Genomic DNA, 24,010 nt, shown 5'->3' with positions numbered 1-24,010 from the left:
ATGAATTTGAAGACATAACAATAGAAACTAGACAAAACGGAACACATCGAGAAAAAAGACTTAAAAAGCAAACAGGTCATCAGTGAGCTGTGGAAAAACTTAAAGTAGCCCAATATATGTGTAATTAGAGTCCCTGGCTGGCAGGGTGGGCAGAAAAGTATCTGAAGAAATAATGGCAGAAAATTTCCCAATTTTAATGAGAACTATAAACCCACATTTCCAATAAGCTCAGCAAAACACAAGCAAAAGAAACATGAAGAAAATGACACCAAGGCATATAATAATAAAACTGCTTAAAACTTTCAGTAAAGGGTAAATCTTAGGGGCAGCCAGGGGAAGAAAAGACACAACCCACAGAGAGGAACAAAGACAAGAACAGCAGGCTTCTCATTGCAAACAGGCAAGTGAGAAGATAGTGGGGTGACGTCTTTCAAGTACTAAAAGGGAAACATTCTCAATTCTATACTCAAAATAAATTTCAAGAATGAAGGCCAGGACTTCAGACATTTTTTACATCTCCCTCTATCATGCTCCACCTAAAACGAACCACCTGCCGTTCAAGGGCCTTTTTCCCTTTCTGAAGCCCTGACCATCCCCCAAGTTTCAGCTCAAATGCCACCTTCTTCTTGAAACTTTTCTTGATTGCCCATTGGATTTTATTCTTACTTCTCTTAGGGTCTTACTATCCTTTGCTGTGTCATATGTGCTTGAGGATTTTCCCCTCCCACTAGCCGATGAGTTCCCTGAGGGCTCCTTTCTTGTTTTTCCTATCACCACAGTGTGCACCCACACTGCCCAGAACAGGCGCTTAGCATCTGTTATACTGACTTACATATTACCTAATCCCTGAAAGATTTCTTTTAAACTTCTTTCCAAGGTACTTCTGATGACTTAGAAGTACCTATTTATTCATTAACAAATACTTGATAAGTTGGGCCCTATGTTTATAAAGGTAAGTAAGACAATCTCTGGGTACAAAAAGCTTGCAATATAGTTAATTAATATAATCAGTTGTTTATACAAGAGTTTTAAGTAAAATAATCTGGGTTTAGTAAGAAGTAGATAGACTCTTGGTTAGAACGTCCCTGTGTCCAGGTCATGAGTATTATCATGCTCAGCATCTCCACTATTTCCTGGTTATACCTCCAACTGGAATTCCTTCCCTCCCAGACTCTGGTATTCAGCTGCCTCTTCAATATCTTCACTTGAACATCTAACAGGAATCTCAATGTCAACATACCCCAAACTGAACTCCTGATATTCCCCTCAAAATTATTCCATCTGCAATTCTTCTGTCTCATTAATGGCAATTCTATCTTTGCACTGCTTGGCCACTAACCCTGAAGTCACTGAACTCCGTTTCCCCCCCCCCCTCATATTCAAGCTGTCAGCAAATTCCATCAGCTGGACATCAGACATATCTAGACACTGTCCATTTATCATTCTACTGCTACCACCCTGGTCTCAGCCACTGTCTTTTTTCACTGCAGTAGCTAAATAAATGGCCTCCCTGCTACCACTGCCCACCCTCCCCACACAGAGAGTCTAGTTCCATCATAGTGATCCTTTGAAAAGGCAGGTCAGATCATATCACTCCTCTGCCTAAAATCATCCAAAGACTCCCCATAAAGGCCAATGTCTTCACAACAGCCTGCAAGGCCCTACTTGAACTGGTCCTCTTGTCCTTCCTTCCCCCAGTTATCCCCTCCCAGTCTTCTTGCTGTTCCTTGTGCTCTGGGGACACTCTCCTATCTCAGGGTCTTTGCACTTGCTGTTCCCTCTGCCTGAACAGCCCTCCCCTAGATTTCCACATGGCTCACTCCCTCACCTCCGTCAAGTTTTTGCTCAAATATCACCTTCTTAGTGAGGCCTTCCCCACCCAGAAGACTTCCAGTTGCATCTTCCCCTTCCTGCTCCCTAGTCCTCAACGCTGCTTTATTGTTCTTCACAGCACTCATCACTTTCTAATATTGTAGATAATTTACTTATTTACTTTGGTTCTTGTCTGCTCCTCCCCCCTTCCCCCACTGAACATAAACCCCAACAGGACAGGGATTTACATGGTTTATTCATACTGTTTCTTGTGCACCCACAGTTGCGCCTGTGATATAGTAGGTGCTCAGTAACTACATGCCGAAACTAACACACACCTCCAAAACTCTTAGTATGAAAAGGAACTAGGTTCAGAGACTGGCAGATACCTTAGTATATATTTGCCCTTGCTGAATTGTGGATGCATTTTATGAGTGAAGCGGTATTCATCAAATACCTCACTAGAGGTCTAGCAAAGAGTGGAGATATATTTAAAGAGACAAGGTGACCAAAGATGACAAATTAGAGACCAAAACTGTACACAAACAAAGTTTTAGTTGTGTGATACAGACAATAAGTGCAGAAGAGGTTAGGGGTGGAAGAGATGAGTGTTTTGAAGTGAGCTAAGAATCACTTGTCTCCCCCAGGCCTCTAATGGAGTTTTCTGAAGCAGGAGTACTCCTGGAATAATCTCTCACTAACTGTTAATAACAATATTTTGTGCTCACATTGTTCCCTTCAACAAGCATCTTCAGTTAATTTTTGATTTTTATCTAAGCATTCTTATCTTCACCTTATAGTCAGAAAAGTATACATAAACCATAGTTAAGTAACTTGTCCAATGTTGGGGGAATGGACAAAGAATTAATCCATTATCCCAAACTCTGCCCTTTGGCATTCTTTGTACATAGCAAAAACATTTGTGAAGATGTTTTGTCAACCTACTCTCCGCTCAGAGAATAGCTACAAGTGGTTAGCCCAGAAAATATTTAGAGGAGGTCCTTGGGTTGAGATGCTCACCCACAAAATAATTGTTGATGATGTTAGCATCAGAAAACTGGCTGGATGGAACTGTTGGTTTGACAAACATGCTGTTCCTATGGGGTTCAAAAAGATTTGGTCTATGAAAGGATAAATGCATGAGTTCACCTTGAACATGAATAAAATATTTGCAAATTATCCTTAGTATAATTAACGTCCTTAAGTTCAATACCCAGCATATATATATTGAACCCATGAACCATAAAAATGACTCTCTGGGAAATAACATTCTTTCTAGAAGTCTGTGTGTTTCCCTTATGGCACCCGAGATGCCAGACCTTGGAGTTATTCTAGAACCTGCCCATTCTCTGGCAAGTTCTATTGATTCAATATCCATTGTTTTAATTACAAGGCTTCAAAAGTCCCTGAAGCACAAAAAGGAAGGATTTGAGAAATACTACATATCAGTAACAACAAGCTAACATATATTGAGTTCTAGGCACCATGCTAAGGACTTCACATGGATTATTGAATTGAATCCTTATGATAACACCTAAGGTAGATACTACTGTCATTGCCTTATTAAGAATGAGGAAACTGAGATTCAGAGAGTTTGAGTGATCTGTTAAAGGTCACACAGCTAAGAGGGGAGCTAGGAGTAAACACATAGTATGATTCCAGCACTCATTATAAAGGCTTTCGGGTCTGCCTTTTACTTTTTAGACTTGTAAAGACCTCTCTCATGGAGAAGACAGAATTCTTCTTGGAAGAAATGGGTTCTCCTTTCCTTGAATATTCTTTTAGTCTTCAGTTTTCCTTCCCTCTTTTTCCCTCTCATATTCAGTCTCAAAACAAATTTAGCATCCTCACTTCTAAACTAACCCACTTTAGGTTCCTCAATTCTGTCCATGATGCCACCATCTTTGGATGGATCTGGACCAGGTGGTTCCTTTCTCTTTCTTATATCCAATTAGTTCCCAATTCAATGCATTCTTATTTCTTGGTATTTCTAGGATCTGTATCTTCTCCATTTCTGATGCCATCACCTTAGCCAGACAGAACCATTTCCTGCCTGGACTAATGCAATAATTTCCTAACTTTCTCCCTGTCTCTTGTCTCTCCCCTGTGCAGTCCTTCCTGCATTGTACAGCCAGACCAGTCCTATAAAACCACATTCTTCATGATTGCCCCTTGAAAAATTCTCCCAATTGCCCATCAGATTCATTCTCAACTTTTCAAAAGTAGAAATTCAAGGCTCTCTCTCATGTAGCCATCTTAATTCCTCTCCCATAGCCCAAACTCCCCAGTGCAGGAAAGCTTCTTGCTTTTCCAAGCCTTGTACCACATTCATTCCTGTCCCTAGACCTTGGCTCAAGTTATTACCTGCACTTGGAATGATTTTCCCTCCTTGCCTGCTCAAATCTCACCAACACTTCATTGCCCATTACAAGTTCTGTCTCCTCCATGAAACCTGCCTTCATCACTTTAGTGAGGATTGATTTTCTCTCTTTGTCACTGCCCTGATGCTTACTGTAAAGGATTTTTCTCTAAAGGTCTTCCTGTTCAGAGGGATTGATTCCAAGGTCCTGAAATGCTGCCTAAAGGGAGAAGGCCTTTTCTACCTTTTTTTTTTTTTTTTTTTTTTTTTTTGCGGTATGTGGGCCTCTCACTGTTGTGGCCTCTCCCGTTGCGGAGCACAGGCTCTGGACGCGCAGGCTCAGCGGCCATGGCTCACGGGCCCAGCCACCCCGCGGCATGTGGGACCTTCCCAGACCGGGACACGAACCTGTGTCCCCTGCATCTGCAGGGGACTCTCAACCACTGCGCCACCAGGGAAGCCCCCTTTTCTACCTTTGAGTGAAAGGATTCCAGACACCAATCACATTAAGTTACTGAAAAACTGGGGAATTATTTTGCAGCTGCCAGCTCATCATTTTAGCTTGGGTACAGTTATCCACAATCCATTTCCAAGTCCTTCTCAGTTTTTACATACAGCCAATGCAGGATCTCCAAAGTTCCCAGCACTTTGATAAGCACAAGAAACTTTCTGAGTGGCAAGATGAAGGGGTTATTCTACCTATTGTGTTCAGAACAAATTGCATTTTAAGTGATCTTTAGTTGGCCTTGTTGTTTTAACTCTACCTTTCAGTAAAGAAAATTGTGTCTCAACTTTAGTCAGACTAGAAGTAAATTATATCTACTTAAAATATAGAGCTATTAAAACCCAAAGAGCTACATAAAAAAAAAAAAGCAACTGATGGGCTGAAAAATGCTCCCTTTGTAGAAGAATTACAACCTAAAATCATCATCTTGTTTTACACAACATGACCTTTAGTCTGTAGATAAAATGCATGTAAATGAAGCTTGAATGTCAACTAGATTTGGCCAAGGATTTTTTTCTGGTGCGGGGGGGAGGGAGGGAAGGAGAGTTTGAATAATGTAGATTTTTTTTAAATGTCTTTTTTTCCCAGATAAGTATGTTTTATCAGATATAAAGACTATTTTGATAGTTCTCACATAGGTACCTATATCCTAGAGAACATGAGACCCCTAAGAAGTAAATTGTTCTCCTTTCTTAGAAGTTTTTTGCTCTACCTTCCACTCACATTTTGTCAATTTTCCAAATGAAAGCACCCAAAACTTTTTTCAGGACTGCCGCCAACAGGAATCAGCAGGAGTTAACAGCTACGCCAGTCAGAAATGGGGTGAATGTGACTCTATTCTAGTGGGTGTCAAACCTCGTCATCAGTGGCCATGAAACAGGGGTGAGGCCCCAGGAAAGCCTGAACTGTTGAAGAAGCCTTGTTCCCATATCAAGGCTAATTCTGTTTTGTTTTCAATGACAAGATGATTTAGGTTGGTGTGATGTCACCCTAGGCTTCAAAAGGCCAAATATGATCCAGAAGCAGCAGCTGATAAAAGCACATATGATCAGACAACTTGGCATTCTGAAGAAAGTGGAGATGAAGAGTAAACCCAGAAACAAGATACCGAGGGCTTTGGACAAGGAGGGCTACATGATAAAGTCATAGTGATTAATCTCAGTAACAGCAACAATGATCACTTACTGGAAATCTGACTATACCAGGCACTGTCCTTTACCTACATTATTTCCCTTAAACCTCCTAACAGCCCTATGAGGTGCATACTATTATCTCAGTCTTACAGAGGAGGAAACTGAGGGTTGGGGAAATTAAAAGGCTTGCCCAAGGTTGCCCAGCTACCAAGTTGTGGGCCCGGGTTGAGAATCCGTCCGACTCGTGGGTCAGACGACTGCCACAACATACCTCAGGGAAGCATCAGGGAGAGAGAATTGGGCTGCAAACCTGACTGTGAAGAAGGAACCCCGGGTCTCTCAAGTTAAGGGCAGGAACACAATGGCTGAAGGTGGCAGTAGCACCACGTGGAGGTGAGCTTGGCCCAGCCAAAGATGGATCCTGAGACACGGGCTTTACAGAGGATGAACAGCCCCTTGGCACTGGAAGACCCGTGATCTGAGCAGTTGTGCTGCAACTCACCCAGAAAGGGCTCTCCGCCCAAGAATCTCTCAGCCTGTCATCTAGTGGGCAGTGGTACAAAATGACAGGCAGGTCGGAGGGATTCTGCTGTCTCCCCAGAGTGGGGTGGCACTTTTCCAGGGGGGGGACCATGACTTTGAGTTCATTTTATCCTTGGCACAGTGGCAGTGAAGGTTGAAGGAAAGGCAGGGAAATAGCAGAAAAAGATGAGAGTGGACAATTCACGAGGCCCCAGCAGGTCCATCCTGCTCAGGCTGTAAAGGCTCAGCAGGCTTGTTCCTGCTGCCCTCACCTCTGCTGCTTTGGCTAGAAAGAAGCTAAGAACTTTTGAATAGCCACAGGACCTGAGAGCAGGTCCAAATGGTTTAATGCCTTTAATGTGGTCAACACAACTTCCCTGTCCCTACGGGTCCAGATGCTCAGTCTTGACCCATTTGTTTCTCACATAAGTCCTTAGAGAATCATGACAACTGTATATCTACACTGAATGCTTTATTTGCATGTGTGCAAAATATGTGTCAATGAAGAAAGTGTCTGAAGGATGTAGCTAAGGGGCCACCTTTCTCCTGTCTTCCTCACATACCATCATCACATACCTCACATACCATCATACTTCACATGAGTGAAGTTTATGGCTGTGTTCACAGTACCAATACCAGACACAGTCTTAGCAGAGATGTAGCTTCAAATTCTTTCTTACCCTTGATACCTGGAAATGGCTTCTAACATGCAAATTAACCCCACAGTATCAGGTGTGACATCCCAAGTGCCCATGTGCACATGCTGCTATGAGGAAGGCCACGGAAGCCCACCTCCCAGTCTCTCCATGTGGGTTATTACTTTGGCTGCCCAGTCTTTTTTTATTCTGCTCTATCAGGCCTCTGAGCTCTCATCAGGGTCCACTTCATGTGACAGGACCTAATGGGGTATATGTTTCTCCCCTTCAACTGAAGAGAATAGATGGGGTGTGAAACAAGGCCTAGACATGGGGTTAAATGGGTGGCTAAAAGCTGTCCTAACACTGACTGCTCTTGACTTGGGAAGTCAGCTTATGGGGAGCAAAGGCTTGAGGGCTGGCTCAGCCCCACAGCCTCCCTCTAGAGTGAAACCACAGTCTCAGGGCAGCTCTGTTTCCTTGTGGGAGGTCTTAAACTCCAGGGTTAACCCTATGCTAGAAGAACCCTGATTTTACTAAATTAGCTCTCCAAAGGAACCATCCCTAGCACCCCTCCGTTCCCATGGACCACTGTCTAAATAAGAGGTTGGCAAAGTTTTCTGCAAAGGACAAGACAGAAAATATATTAGTCTTCGTGGGCCGTATGGTCTCTGGTGCAACTACTCAGTTCTATGGTTGTCATGTGTCAAGCAGCCACAGACAATACATTAACAAGTGGGCATGGATGCATTCCAATAAAACTTTATTTATGGTTACTGAAACTTGAATTTCATATAATGTTCATGTGTCATGAAATATTATTACTCTTTTTTTTTTCCTATCCATTTAAAAATTTAAAAATCATTCTTAAGTCATGGGCCGCACAAAAACAAGTAGCAGGCTTGTTTGACCTTAGGCCATAGTTTGTTAACCCCTGGTCTAAATCCTCAGCTTTTACACCCTGGAAGTGACCCAGTTCGAGGGGGAAAGGCAAGGGTTACCTTCCTTTCCTTCAAGGAAATATAGCATCCATACAAGCAGAAGCTGTAACTACAGGTAATGTGATTTTTGTCCCCTGTAAACAAGATAATGCATAGATCCATATAAGTGTACCTCATAGCAGTCATCATGAAAAGTTCTGTTTGCTATAATGCATTACTGCTTAACATAGCTGGAATCTCCTCCTTGAGAATGACCTTCAGAACACATGTTTTTGAAAAGCCATAGTGACAGGAAATCTCCATCCTCCGAAGGTGGAGTTAATGTTTAGAGACAGCCAGAAACAAAACAAAATGAAACAAACCAAACCAAACTGAATGCAAAAAACCATCTCCATTTAATCACCAATAATGATAACAATGGCATAGATACCACTATCCTTTCAGAACCAGGCTGGGAAATCAGTGGTGGGGGTGGAGGTTGTGCTGGAACTAAATAAAGGCATTTTTGTTCAAAACTACTCATTATTATGAGATGAGCCTGCTGCAAACTAAGCTTGGCCCCTAACAATGTGAGTGTTGTTTGGCCAACACACTGCCAGTCAATTCAAAAACATTTTGAGGGAATTTTTGTCAATACTTCAAAGCCAAGAGATTTCACATAAAAAGTCAGCTTTTTACTTTTCTTGACAAAATCAAAAGATCAGGCACACTGGGCTCTCATTCTCATACAGCAGCCACCAGCAAAAGCCTCCCCTATAGACACAGCACATGAACCTTGGGCTGGAGCAGTCCCTACCATGCCCTATGGCCCCCAGCCCAGGGGCAGCTGCCATGTAACCTTGTGCTTATGGCCTTTTCACTCACGATAAGAGTAACACAATCACATGGTTCAAAAGTCAAAATGATGCACAAAGCTATGCAGTGAAAGGCTCATTCCCACCTCATCCCCACCCTCTCTAATTAAATACTTTTGTTAATTTCATTTATTTTTTCCCCCTTCTTCCTGTACTTTTGTCACTTAAAATATATCCTGGGGGGCTTCCCTGGTGGTGCAGTGGTTGAGAGTCCGCCTGCCGATTCAGGGGACACGGGTTTGTGCCCCGGTCCAGGAAGATCCCACATGCCGCAGAGCGGCTAGGCCCGTGAGCCATGGCCGCTGAGCCGGCACGTCCGGAGCCTGTGCTCCGCAACGGGAGAGGCCACAACAGTGAGAGGCCCGCGTACCGAAAAAAAAAAAAAAAAAAAAAAAAAAAAAAAAAATATATATATATATATATATATATACACACACACATCCTGGGGATTGTTCCCATAGCAGAACATAGAGAATTTACTTATTCTTGTTTTACAGCTACCTCGTATCCCAGTGGATGTATAGGTCAGTTTATTTAACTAGTCCTGTAGTGGACACAGGTTAATAGTCTTTAGTTTTTACAAATATTCTGCAATGAATAACTATGTGCATACGTCATTTCAGAGGTGATAAAGTCTGTTGTGCAGGATAAATTCCCACAAGCAAGATTACTGGGTCAGAGGGTAAATGGGTTTGTAATTCAAAGGTATTGCCAAATTGGCTCCCATATGGGTTGTAGCATTTTGCACTCCAAACAGCAATGCAAGAGCATGTCTGTTTCCCTTCAGTTTCCCCAACAGAATATGTCGACAAACTTTTGCAGTTGTCATTCTGACAGGTAAAAATTATATTTCAGAGCAGTTGTAATTTGCATTTTTGAATCAAGAGTTCTTTTCCTGTGTTTTTAAGAGAAATTTGTATTTCTTTTCCTGAGAACTATCTGTTCCATACTCCTACTGGATTCCTATTTCTGTTGCAGATTTCCCTATTAAATTCTTATCTTTTTAAATCAACTTCTAGAACTGCTATATATATTCAGAAGAGTAGCCCTGTACCTATGATATGAGCTGCAAATATTTCTTTCCAGTTTGTCATTTATCTTTTGCCTCTGTTTATGGTGTATGCGTTTGTTTTTATTGTTTGTGATGCAGTTTTGTTGTTGTGTGTGCTTTTTAAATGTGGTTAAATTTACTTATTTATTTATTGTTTGCCTCAGTCTTTTGAGTTATAGTTTGAAAGAAAGGTATTCCCCATTCCAAAATTAAAAATGAATTTACTCATATTTCTTCTAGCAATTTTAGACTTTCATTTTTTAAATGTAAATCTTTGATCCATTTAAAGCTTGTTAAGGTGCACATTGTGAGAAGTAAAACTTTCTTGGGTGCTCGACCCAAGATTTCAGGGAGGATGATAAAGCTACCAGAACATCCATAGGAGTGAGACCTGAAGAATGGGTGAGAGAGAGCAGCTGATGAGAGGAAGAGGGAGAAGAGGGGTGGCGAGGGAGTGGAGACTAAACAGAAGCAGCAACTCCTGCAGGAGTTCCTGGCAGATGGGTTCCATTACTGGTCAAGTCACTGGTACCCAGGGCCCCTTTTATTACTTTTCTCCAAAGTACCCACTTACTTTTAAAGATTTAATGTGTTTGGCTGTACCAAACTAACTGTAATTAAGTAATAATTAGTTATGTTGCCCTTTTAACAAAGTCATTTACAGCTGCCAATCAGTTTCCGGACAGACTGTGCTAACCAGAATGACCACACTGAGTTGATGTACTTAGGGCCAAAAGCACAGAACTTAGAAGTGTCAGTTGGCTTAAGAAGGCTCATCTTGGATAAATGAGCCATTTTGGAAGACTTTTTGAAATGCTGAAATTAGTCTGCATACAGCTTACTTCTTTGTTCCTAGATCTCTAAGGACATGGGACTTCTGATTTCACCCTCATTCAAGACCTACTGGTGCTATATAAAAGGGCGAGGGAAAGTGTAGACTTCAGCCTTCAGAAGTGGGCACATTGACCTCCATGCTGTACACTAAGTAGTTCTCTTAGCAGCTTTTCTGCTCAAGGTTCCCTGAGAAAGTTCTTAAAAATTGTTTCCTCATGTGAATAATTCTCTGTTCTGAGAAAAACAGAGAGTAAAAATGCAAAAAATCTGCAAAGGTGAATGGTGAGAGTGTTGCTAAAATAAAGTATGTAAAGGGCTTTTCACCAATTAAGTTGGTTCCTCTGCCCAAAGTAGAGACCTCGAGGGAGAACTGATGAGAGTGAGATGCTTAACATAGCTGACCGTCATCGGGAAGGCATGCTAAGGTCCTCTGTGTTGGTGAGTGGGCACCACCCTTATCAATTAATTCAGAATCTCTGGGAGGTGGGGCCTAGGCATCAGTCATGTTTAAACTCCCCATATGATTTCAATGTGCAACCACTGCTCTGGAACGGTGTTATTCAAAGTGTTGTTCTCAGACCAGCAGCACTGATGTCAGCGGGAGCTTGCTACAAATGCAGAAGCCCCAACTTAGACCTTCTGAATCAGAATCTGTATTTTAACAAGATCCCCCAAATATTCACATGCACATTAAAGTTAGAGAAGCCATGGTCTAGAGGAGCTTTTCTCAAAGTGTGGCAGCTAGACCACCTGTATCAAACTCATCAAGGGGTTGGGAAGGTGGGGGAATGGGGATCAGGGGACTTCTTAAGGAAGCCGATTCTGGAGATTATAATTCTACAAGTCTGAGGGTGGGGCCCTGAAATCTGCATTTTTAATATGTTCCCAGGTGATCCCTAAGCCTACTGTTTGAGAACTACTCCCAAGAGGAATATGATAGTGGTTTTCTCCTGGCCTGCATAGAAAGTCCCTCAGTGACTCCAAAAGGTCAAAGCACACCCACTGCAAGTGGGGGATGAGTTGGCAATAATCTACAAGTGCTTCTCAGCCTGACAAATGTAATGTTTCTGCTGACTTGCAACAGAGCAGGTGGCGATAGTTAAATCAGCTTTCATATTGACACAGAAATGAGTCTCTGCGTCCTCTTGGGTTAATGACTGAACAGGATGCAATTTGGATACATAAGCCTCTACCTTAAAAGCAGGATTAAAAATATAAAATGTTGATGTTCAGATGCATCCTTCTCAGACGATTTCAAAAACCCCTCAAAATGCGTGGTGGAGAGCCAAGAAAGAGTGAATTCCCTTAAGGAGATTTCTTCGTTTTACAGAGTTCTTTTTGAAATTTTTGCTTGGGCCCAGATTTCTAAATGATAACGTGGGTAAAAACTGAATCCAGGAATGGAAAATGTGATCTTTCTCAAAAGATGTGTTTGAAGTGTATAGTACTTCCATGTAGTTTTATTTTATCTTTTTTATATAAAATACTCCTTGATTGATTGATTGATTTTTGGCTGCGCTGGGTCCCTGCCGCTGCCCGCGGGCCCTCTCCAGCCGCGGCGAGCCAGGGCCACTCTCAGCCGAGGTGCTCGGGCCCCTCATTGCGGTGGCCCCTCCCACCGCAGAGCATGCGCTCCAGGCGCGCGGGCCTCAGCAATTGTGGCTCACGCGGGGGCTCCAGAGCGCAGGCTCAGCAGCCGTGGCGCAGGGACCCAGCCGCTCTGCCGCATGTGGGATCCTCCCGGACCAGGGCTCGAACTGTTCCCCCACCCTCCTCCTCTCCTCCCCCCTCCCCCCCTCGCATTGGCAGGCGGACTCCCAACCACTGGGCCACCAGGGAAGTCTTCCATGTAGTTTTAAAAGCACTTCAGCTCATGTAAGATATTTAAAAGCTTCTATAACAGGTTTAAGTGGATTTATCTTCAAATACCTAGGATTCCAAAATATGGCTCACACTTGACTTGAGGTGACAGAACTGAAATCTTTGTAATTTTAAAGTGAAATAAGACCATAGCGGTTGTAACGGATAATGAAATGAAATGGGGAACTGCAATGTGATCTAAATGTAATTGTTAATTACTGAGATAAAATCAGCAAAAGCAAAGAAAGTTAACACTGGAAAAAAGATTTTTGAGGCTTTGATTTAAAGACTTTTTTTTTAACAGCAGCGTTTCTTAAACCTTCTGGGGGTAGTGCAATGGAGCCCCTTTGAAAATCTAACGAAAAGCTATGGACTCTCCCTGGATACACGCTCCTGCGAGAGCACACGCTGACATTTTCTGAAGTTCCATAGACTGCTCAGAGCCCATATGATGAACCTCAGCTTTGACATTGCGTTTTAAGAAAATTGCTCTATGTTGATTTCCACTATTTATAACCACTTTAGACACAAGATTAAGTTTCTCTGTAGAAAGGTCCCGGGGGTTGGTAAAATTAGGGCTGATTGTTTTCACTTAAACAGACTATTAGGTCGGCAGTCTTGTGCTGATGACCCGAGGCCAGGTGAAACGCCAGACCACTAGATCATGCCAGGGAAATAATCCCTTTATTGAAGAAGCCTGCGCTCTCTCAGAAATGCTACCTCCGTGCTCTCAGGGGGCCCCTACGAATTGCACAGGCACAGCCCGGGGCTGCTGTGGCTCCTGGCACATCAGAAGGTGAAAACTTATGTCCAAAGTTAGGAAGTAGGCTCTTAAAAACACTGCCTGCTCCCCTCATTTATCTGCAGGCTGAACGACGTCAGAGATGGAAGACTTAACCCTTCACTCCCTCACCCATTTAACAATGAAGAAAACTGACCCCAGAGGGCTAAGGTGCTTGCCAAGGTGACTTCCCCAGAGGGCTCACACCCAGGACCTCTCCCCACGGCACTCTGCCATCTGGCCAGGGGAGGAGATGGCGTCTAGGGCTCTCTCCCCACACTGTACGCCGCCCACCCCGGCGGGGGCGCGTCAAGGGGAGCTGAGCCCCCGCCTACCGGCACCATGGAGTAGGTCATCATCAACAGCATGTCGTGGCTCTCGGCGCGGATGTGCTGCGCCGGCTCCCCGCCGTGGCTGCGCTTGTTGCGCGCGGCGCTCACAGGGTCTGGCGGTGGCGTGGGCGCCCGGTGAGGTGCGTGACTCAGCTCCGCCAGGAAGGCGCGCAGGGCGCTGTCCTCGCGCTGCTCCCGGCCACGCTGCGCCTCCAGCGCTCGCAGCGCCGCGCTCAGCCCGCGCCACTGGCACAGCGCGAACACCGTGCCCGCAGCATTGAGCGCCGAGAGCAGGGCCACGGCGGCCAGGGCGCCGCGCAGCCCCCAGCCCGCGCCCCCGCGGCCTCGCTCCGCGCCTCCGGCCATACTCTGTGCGCCTCGGGCCGGGTCGGGCAAGGCTCTGCCGCCTTTCAACCCCGCAGCCTTTATACCCTGTGGGCAAGCTGTGGGCTGGTGGCAGCGCCGTGAGTCACGCCGCCCTTTGGCCCGGCTGGCGGGGCGGATTGGGGACAGTAGTGGTGGCGCCCGAGCAGCCCGGAGGGACAGGCAGGCGGAGAGGGGGAGAGGAGCGAGTGGAGACAGTCCGCGGAGGGTGGCAGGGCTCACGCTCCTGGTGCCCGGCCAAGCAAACCAGCAAACCCGTCTCTCCTTCTTTTTCCCCCGCTGCCCTGCGCGTGGGCATTGCCGTGGCCCAGACGGGCAGAACGAGGGTCAGACTGAGGGGGAGAGCAGGAATTCTTATGGCCTGAGAAGTCGCTGGATTCCACCCCCTCCTCCCCCCACACTGCCCTCTCTGGAGAAAAGGATCAGCATGCCCAGATGCCAAGGCATGTGCCCACTGTTCCTGGGAGGTCTGCTGCTGGGCTGGGTCCCAGGCTGCCTATCATTCCTCCCCAGGGTCATAAGGCCTCATGTGGCTACTGAAGACCCCACTCGATCTTTCCTAGGAAGGGAATGGCTAGAGACAGGGAAACGGCTGGCATTGGAGGGTTAAAAAAGCCACCCATCAGGACCAGAAAAGCCCAGCTCTGCATGACAAGCAGGAATCATCTGTGAAGGGAGATTATTCAGGATGTGACAGGCCAAGAACTCTCCCATGAGACCCATATCTGGGAGGTAGCAAGGTGATGAGAAAAAAACCTCCAGAGTGGAAATCAGGAGAACTGGTTCTAACCCTATCCTGCTGCTACCCAGCTGGGGGACTCTGAGCATGTCCCAAGACCACTCTGGACTGATTCTGAGGTGCTTTCTGGCTGAAGGGTTGTGACTCTGGGTCCCTGCTGGACCTTACCTTACTTAGCCTGTCTTACTTGAGGGGGGCAGTTGCCTCATACCTCCTGGCTACCCCTTACAGCCTCCACCATTTCCTGTTAGCTCATTTGCTTGCTGTGCCTCAAGGCTCACTGTATCCCCCTCCCCCATGCAGAGTCACTTCTCCGTCTCCTCCAAGGACCTCTTCATCCCTATTTTTCTCAGCTTTCTCTAGAATGGCTCTGCCTCCCTGGGGCCCCAGGGCCTGCAGGAGGCCCTGGTGGTGTGGGAAGCCACAACTAGAAGACAAGATTGCGGTTTCCACAGCCCATTATCTCAGAGAAGGAGGTGGCTCCCTGCCACTGAGCCAGCTGGAGCTTCAAGGTTCTGTGTCAAGGTCTGGATTCCTGAGTTTTGACTGGGACATTGACCAACTTGCATATTCTTAAAAGAACATCCAGGATGAGGAATCAGGAAAGCATGAAGGCCCAAGTGGTTCATGAAGGACCTCAACTATGGGGACATGATGTCTGGGAGGGGATGGGGGTGATACAGAAAACGTTGTCCAGTTCCTCCCAACTCCAACATACTATGACCTATTGGAAGAATTGCCATGTGCCCTCATCTCTTTTCATCTAGGCATAGGATGCCAACTGTCAGGCTTAGGACCAATGGGGAGAAGCCATGGAGAGACAGAGTTGGAGATCGGTCGGCCCCAGTAAGAGTTTCATTATGTCACTAAAAACTTACTGAGCGCCTACTGTGTGTTGGACACAGTAATGGGTGTTGGAGGTACAGAAATGAACAAGACAAGCAGCTTTTGCAGTGTAAGCAGTTGGAGTCCCATGGAGCCTCCTGAGCTCTTTATCCTAACATTCATAGTTTCTGTTGCCTGACTATCTGTCACCAATAACCACCATTAACAACAGAGTATACAGCTCCTGAGGTTAGGGGTCACATCCTGTTTAACCCTGTCTCCCCCCCCCCCCAACAACCAGCACAGTCCCTGGCTTAAAATGGCCATTCAATAATTACCTGTTAAATGAGCAAATGAACAAACAAATGAAAGGCTGTATGGTGAGGGCGAGGCTATGTTAAATGATGTGTGTGTAGTGGTGGTAGGGCTTAAGAATGAAACCCTGCTTATGCCACAGGACAGGCCCCACCTTCCTTGGAAGGCTGCCTGTCTAATGGTCAGGAGAGTGAAAGTAGCCTGACACACACATCCCCACCCCTTCTGGTTCAGGGCCCACAGGCAGTAGAAGATGTTCAATGGACTTTAGTGTGGTTGGCTGTGGGCTGTCTGAACTTGCTGATATCCATATACTGTGCCTGCGCTGTTGACCAACTTCTTAGTTCTTCCAGATCTTGTTTCTTTAGTTGGGTTATAGTATGCTTAAGGAAGGGACCTCTCTTCACTGTGTCCATCACAGCATGGACTTGGGTGAAGTAGTAATATTTGATTAATTGTCAATGCTTTTTTAGGAACAGGACTTTGAGTGGGTGGTAAACTTGGCCTTTTGTCTGAATACAGTGACTTTGAGGTTGGTTATGTGGGACACTTCAATCTGTGGCTTCCTAAGCCTCCTGAGACTTTTTGAGAGGCTGATATGTCTCTGTAGGCTGCCCTGTCTAGTATTCTCTGGATGAGCTGGTACATTCTACTTATTATTAAAAAATAAAGTTAGCTATTAATCTGGCCTGTTTTGTTGATATAGGGGGTTCAAGATACAGCGAGGACATGGGGAGGTATCTGAGTTTCCTTTTCTGGAGACCAAAGAAGCCAAGAACATCATGTGCTATCTTTACAATGAGAAGTAGTTTTTCCATTAAAAGGCAGATGCTTCATTTCCAAAGGTTAAATAGAATGGTCCTTAGAAAATGATTCCAGCTGGTTAACTTTAGGGCCCTGGAGAATAAAATCCAATTCAAGAATATACTCCAACTTTAATTCCATGGCATTTTCTCCTGATTGTGAAGTGAATAATTTTCATTTACTTTAAGGCCTGGCACTTAGGTATTTTGGTCCAAAGGTTGGCAGCTATGTTGTGACTTCTGATGGTGCTTTGCTGCCTCCCCAGCCCCACCCTTCCTCTTTGCCACTGGTTAGGGAGAAAGTCTCTCTAATAATTGCCAGCATGTACGTCTATCTTCCATCCAACCACCTCTGGTTTTAACTCCCCATTTCTACATTTTAACCCCAAGAAACTTCAAGCCACCCAACCAAAGTTAGAAATTCTCTCATTTTCCTTGTTTGTTCACTCGTTCATTCATTCAACCATTCATTTATCCAGTTATTTAACGAATCGAGTGCTTACTATCTGCCAGGAACTGTGCCAGGAGCTAGGAATAAGATAGAGAGCAAACCCAGACACCATTCCTGCCTTCCTGAAGGCCTACAGTCTAAGAGGGGAGACAGATTAACCAAGTACTCACAGATGCGAGGGTATAATTCTAAATGAGATGATGAGATGGATGCCCTGAAATAAAGGAGTGTGATTCTGTGAGATTATATCACCGAGGTACCTGTCCTAGACGTGGAGTGTGGTGCCAGGGAAGGCTTCCCAGAGGAACTGATGGTGCTTGAGTTGGAAACTAAAGGTGAGTCGTCATTAACTAGGTGACAGTTTGGGTGGGAGAGTTGCAGGCAGAGGGGAGAGCATGTGTGAGGCCCTATAGCAGGAGGTGCCATGGCTTATTTGAGGAATCATTAAGAAGGCCAATGTGGCTGCAGCATGGAGAGCACTGGAAGCAAGGAGGGGAGGGAGTGAAATGAGGCTAGAGACAGAGTTATGGGCCAGTCTCTGTGGGTGGGACTTTGTAGGCCTGGGGTCTTTATTGTTAGAGGAGTGGGAAGCCAGTAAAGGGTTTTAAGTGTATGTGTGTGTGTGTGGGGGGGGTTGGTTTGGTGGATGACAGATGACAGCGTTTCGTTTTCAAAGATTACCTTTTCTTGCAGGATGTGCAGTGGCTCCTGTCACTACAGAAACTGTATGATCTCTGACCCTCACCAGGCTAAATCTCAGCCTTTAAATCCACTTTTCCAAATGAAATAAGAAAACACTGAGTTCTAGAAAGTGCCACTTTCTCTTTCACTGCACATTTAAAGGTATTTAAAAAATAGAACTGCAACTAACGTTTAGATGATTTGGCTAATCTTGATACTAGCTGGAGTTTTTATATAATACCCAGCAGATATTTGCATTTTCTGAGAAGTCAGCCTTTGGTGCTTCAGGCTGAGACCACCAAATCAGGTTATGCCTAGGGTTAGGAATAAGGCTATATGATATTGCTTCCCTTATGAGATTTTGGTCTAAGTTGATCAGGTAACAGATTTCCACCTATCATAGTTATAGTTTCTTAGGCCTTTGAGCAGCCCAATTATTGTTGGACATGGAGCTGTCCAAGGTTGTAGAGTAGTGCTATTTCAAATTTCCCCTCTACCCTTTCTGTGCTTTGTTTCCTTTGTTTGCAGTAAACATACCCCCCCATCCCATCCTGCCCTTTTAGCACATGGTAGCCAATTGTCACAGATTGGGTTCCCTGGAGCAGATACTGAGATGGAATTTGGGGTGCAAGATATATATTAGGGATCAGCATCTATGAAGGAAAGAAAGAGGAAGCAGGATTGGGCAGAAGGAGAAGTCCAACTCAGTGCAGTCCTGCCAAGCCTTGGCCAGCCCACTGGGAAGCTCTGGATTGAGTATTGCCCATCAGTCCTGTGTCAGGCCAGAATGACTGGGCTTCCTCCCTCTTCTCTCTGGGTCACGGGGCAGATGTGGGCTGCCCTGGGGAGGGTGGCCTTGGGCCAGGTGGCTCTTGAAGCTGAGGCACACCTTGACCTTACTCCCTGCAGAAAGTTCTTCCTTGAAGGGGGACATGGGCACATCTCCATGTCCACATTTCCACCTGATTAGTGACAGACAGGTCCCCAAATTCCAACATTAGTAGACTCTTAATTGTAACCTTGTCAGACTGTTGAGAGAAGTCTTCTTTTTCATCTGGAGTTATGGCCTTTCAGTAAATCAAAGAAGTGATTGTTTTCAGAGGCTGAAGGAAAAATATGAAGAGGAGCTCCAAGACTGGCTTTGAAATGGCTAAATCCGTGGAAGTAAGATAATACTGCAAAGCTCCACTTAAGAAACCTGAACCGCTGTTTTTGAAAGGACAAAACAAAGCTTTATATGTGTAGAGCAGTTCAGTTTTCAAAGTACTTTCTCATGTCATTTGAACCCCATAATAAGCCTGTGAAGTGAGCAGGGTAAGTCTTACAACCACTTCACAGATGGAAAAGCAAGGCTCAGGTTGGGTAAGTGCTTTGCTCAAGATCATCCTGTTGTAACCTCACCAGCATTTATCCATGCCCTCTTCATTGAAAGTGGGAACCTTCTTGGTCCAAATTTTGGCCAGTCAGGAATGCTCAAGATCATGGGCAGGAAGTAGGGAAAAATAGGGCAGGGAAAGGATTCAATATGATGAAATGGAAAAGGGCTTAGAGTGGCACTTGGCTCCAAGGCTTAAAAACAAAGGCGGCGTACGCACTGAATGCTAGAATGTGTGAGCTTCACAAGGGAGAGGAAACCAGTCCCCAGTCTAACATTTTATGGAGGGTTCACAGAGAGCAATGATGTCAGAATATGATTTCCTGGAGACTAGGTAGTGGAACCACCATCTCTGCATCTCAGAGATGAATAGTGAATCTGAAAGAAAGGTGAACTAGGAGTCTGAGAGCCCAGGACCTTTTCTTCCTGGGATCAGAAGCCAGAGTGACAAGCAAGATTATATATACCTCATCTCTCCAGAGGCTAAGTGGGAGGGACCAAAAGGGATTCCTGCCAATATCAAGACTGGAGAAGATGGCACTACATCTACAGAGCCAGGGGACTGAAGCCAGGCATTGGAGGACTGCCCCCAGCCAGGGGGAGTGCAGATCAGACTACAGACCCTGACTGCGATGACTTCTTTTTCTTTTTTTCTTAAGAGATGTGCACAGCTGTGATACTGGGCTTTATCTCTCCTATCCTTCTCTCTCTCTTTCTTTTTTTCATGATCTTGCAAAACAATTAGGAATGAATTATTCTTGTGTGTCATTTTACCTTCTTTCTTTCTTTTTTTTTTTTTTCTTTTTGCGGTATGCGGGCCTCTCACTGTTGTGGCCTCCCCCGTTGCGGAGCACAGGCTCCGGATGCGCAGGCCCAGTGGCCATGGCTCACGGGCCCAGCCGCTCCGCGGCATATGGGATCCTCCCAGACTGGGGCACGAACCCGTATCCCCTGCATCGGCAGGCGGACTCCCAAACACTGCGCCACCAGGGAGGCCCTACCTTCTTTCTTTTTAAAACATGTTATCGTGGTAAAAACACTTAACATGAGCTCTACCTGCTTTACAAAGTTTTAAGTATATGATACAGTATTGCTGACTATAGGTACAATGTTGTACAGCAGATCTCAAGGATGTATTCATCTTGCTTAACTAAAATATTACATCCTTTGATTAGTAACTCTCTATTTCATCTTCCCCCTCTCACCCCCAGTCTCTGGCAACCACCATTCCACTCTTTGATTCTATGAACTTGACTATTTTAGATACCTCACATAAATGAAATCATGTATTTGTCTTTCATGATGACTTTTTTCATAATGCTTTTTTAGCATAATATCCTTAAGGCTCATCCATGTTGTCTCATATTGCAGAATTTCTTTCTTTTTTAAAGGCTGTATAATGTTCCATTGTATGTATATACCACATTTTCTTTATCCATTCATCTGTTGATGGACATTTAGGGTTGTTTCCACATCTTGGCTATTGTGAATAAAGCTACAATGAACACAGAAGTGCAGAAATCTCCTTGAGATCCTGATTTCAATTATTTTGGGTGAATACTCAAGAGTGGGATTGCTGGATCATGTGATAGTCCTATTTTTAACTTTTTGAGGAAACTTCATACTGTACCATAGCAGCTGTACTATTTTACAATCCTACCAACAGTGTACAAAGGTTTTAGTTTCTCTACATTCTCACCAACACTGTTGACTTTTGGTTTTTTGATGATAGCCAGTGTGAAATGATATCTCATTATGGTTTAGATTTGCATTTTCATGATGATTAGTGATGCTGAGCAGTTTTTCATGTACCTGTTGGCCATTTGTTTGTATTATTTGGAGAAATGTCTATTTAAGTGGTTACCCCATTTCTTTAATCGGGTTATTACTTTTTGTGCTATGGAGTTGTAGGAGTTCCTTATATAGTTTGGAGATTAACCCCTTATCAGACATATGGTTTGCAAATATTTTTTCCCATTCCATATGTTGCCTTTTTACTCTGTTGATTGTTTCTTTTGCTGTGCAGAAGCTTTTTAGTTGGATGTAGTCTCACTTGTCTATTTTGCTTCTGCTGCCTGTGCTTTTTGTGTTAGATCCATGAATCATTACCAAGACCAATGTCATGAAGAATTTCCACTATGTTTTCTTCTAGAAGTTACAGAGTTTCAGGTCTTACACTTAAGTCTTCAATCCATTTTGAGTTGGTTTTTGTGTATAAGGGTCCAATTTCATTCTTTTTTATATTTATATCCAGTTTTCTCAACATCATTTATTGAAGAGACTATAATTTTCCCTTTGTGTATTTCTCAGCACACCTGTCAAAGATCAATTGATTGTATATGCATGAATTTATTTCCGGGTTCTCTATTCTGGTTCATTGTCTATACTTCTGTCTTCATGCCAGTATCATACTGTTTTGACTACTATAGTTTTGTAATATACGTTGAAATCAGGAAGTGTGATGCCTCCAGCTTTGTGCTTGTTTCTCAAGATTGATTTGGCTATTCATGGTCTTTTGTGGGTCCATATGAATTTTAGAATTGTTTATCCTATTTCTGTAAAAAACTGCCATTGGGATTTTGATAGGGATTGAATCTGTAGATAACTTTGGGTACTATGGACATTTTAACAATATTAAGTCTTCTAATCCATGATCACAAACTGTCTTTCCATTTGTGTGTATTTTCTTTGATTTCTTTCACCAGTTTTGTAGTTTTCAGTATGTAAGTCTTTTACTTCCTTAGTTAAATTTATTCATAAGTATTTTATTATTTTGTGCTATTGTAAAGGGACTGTTCTCTTAATTTCCTTTTCAGATAGTTTGCTGTTCGTATATAGAAACACAACTGATTTTTGTATCTTGCAACTTTACTGAATTTGTTTATTCTAACAGTTTCTAATGGAGTCTTTAGGGTTTTCTATTTATAAAACTGTGTTTTCTGTAAAGAAGGACAACTTTATTTCTTTCCTTCCAGTTTGGATGCCTTCTGTTTCTTTTCTTACCTATTTGCTCTGGTAGGACTTCCAGTACTATGTTGACTAAAAGTGGTGAATGTAGGCATCCTTACCTTATTTCTGATCTTAGAGGAAAAGCTTTAGTTCTTCACTATTGAGTATGATGATAGCTGTGGGCTTCTCATATATGACCTTTATTATATGGAGGTACTTTTATGCTGTTCTTAGTTTGTTGAGGGGTTATTATCATGAAAGAATGTTGAATCTGTCAAATATTATTCTGCATCTATTACAACAATCATGAGATTTTTTTCCTTTATTCTGTTAATGTGGTGGCTCACATTAATTAATTTCCATCTGTTGAAAGATTTTAACAACCCAGAGATAAATTCCATTTGGTTATGGTGTATGATTCTTTTAATGTGCTGTTGGGTTCAATTTGCTAGTATTTTGTTGAGGATTTTTACATCTATATTTATCATGGATGTTAACCTGCAGGGGTTTTTTTTTTTGTTTTTTGTTTTTTGCGGTGTCTTTATCTGCCTTTGGTATCAGGGTAATGTTGGCCTCATAAAATGAGTGTGGAAATGCTCCCTCCTTTTAAATCTTTTGGAAAACTTTGAGAAGGATTGGCATTAATACTACTTTAAATGTTTGGTAGAATTCACCAGTGAAGCCATCTGGTCCTAGGCTTTACTTTTTTGGGAGGTTTTTGATTACTCATTCAATTGCTATATGAGTTATAGGTCTATTCATATTTTCTGTCTTCATGATTCAGTCTTGATTCTTGTCTTCATGATTCAGTCTCATGAGACATACATGAGTGTATGTTTCTAGAAACTTCCAATTTCTTCTAGGTCATCCAATTTGTTGGTGTATGATTATTCATAATAGTCTCTTTTGACCCTTTTATTTCTGTAGCATGGGTGGTAATGTCTCCTCTTTCATTACTGATTTTATTTATTTGAGTCTTCTCTCTTTTGTTCTTAGTCTAGCTTAGGGTTTATCATTTTCATTTATCTTTTCAAAGAACCAGTTCTTAGTTTTGTTGTTTTTTCCTGTTGATTTTCTATACTCTATTTATTTCTGCTTTAATCTTTATTTCCATTCTTTGACTAATTTTGGCCTTAGTTTTTTCTTTGTTTTTCTTGAGGTGTAAAGTTAGGTTTTTATTTGATATCTTCCTTCATTTATAGTGTAGGCATTTATTTCAATAAAATTTCCTCTTAGTATATTTTTGCTACATCCCGTATGTTTCAGTGTGTTGTATTTTGTTTTTGTTTGTCTTGAGGTAGTTTTCTAATTTTCTTTTTGATCTCTTCTTTGAGCTAATTGTTGTTTAAGAGTGTGTTGTTTAATTTCCAGACATCTGTGAATTTTCCAGTTTTCCTTCTGGTATTGATTTCTAGTTTAGTTCCACTGTGGTCAGAAAAGATAATAATCTTAAATTTGTTAAGACTTGTTTTGTGACCTAACATGTGATCTACCCTGGAGAAAGTTCAATGCGTACTTGAGAAGAATGTGTGTTCTGCTGTTGGGCAGAATGTTCTCTGTATATCTGTTAGGGTCATTTGTTCTATAGTGTTGTTCAAGTCCCATGTTTTCTTATCAATCTTCTGTCTGAATGTTCCATCCATTATTGAAAGTGAGGTATTGAAATATTCTACCATTTTTCTATTGCTGTCTATTTTCCCCTTCAGTTCTGTTGATGTTTACTTATATGTTGAGGTGCTCTGATGTTGGGTGCGTATATACGTATATATATTGTTATATCTTCCTGGTAGATTGACACTTTTATCTTATATACTTATTTGTCTCTTGTAACAACTTTTGCCTTAAAGTTTATTTTGTCTGGTATAAGCT

General features: G+C 43.2%; 1 protein-coding gene across 1 annotated transcript in view; it reads right to left on the bottom strand.

Moving 5' to 3' along the window:
• GLDN (gliomedin) overlaps positions 1–13,985 on the bottom strand; it is a 65,706-nt gene extending 51,721 nt beyond the window's left edge. Inside the window, exon 1 of the mRNA XM_060098378.1 lies at positions 13,623–13,985. Coding sequence (XP_059954361.1) covers positions 13,623–13,985 — 363 coding nt within the window. The remainder of the gene's footprint in view (positions 1–13,622) is intronic.
• Between the last annotated feature and the right edge of the window lie 10,025 nt (positions 13,986–24,010).

Source organism: Mesoplodon densirostris, chromosome 4 (assembly GCF_025265405.1).
Source record: "Mesoplodon densirostris isolate mMesDen1 chromosome 4, mMesDen1 primary haplotype, whole genome shotgun sequence".
In the NCBI taxonomy this organism is placed as follows: Eukaryota; Metazoa; Chordata; class Mammalia; order Artiodactyla; family Ziphiidae; genus Mesoplodon; species Mesoplodon densirostris.
The sequence above is the reverse complement of the archived record's forward strand: the minus strand, read 5'-3'. Positions and strand labels throughout refer to the sequence as shown.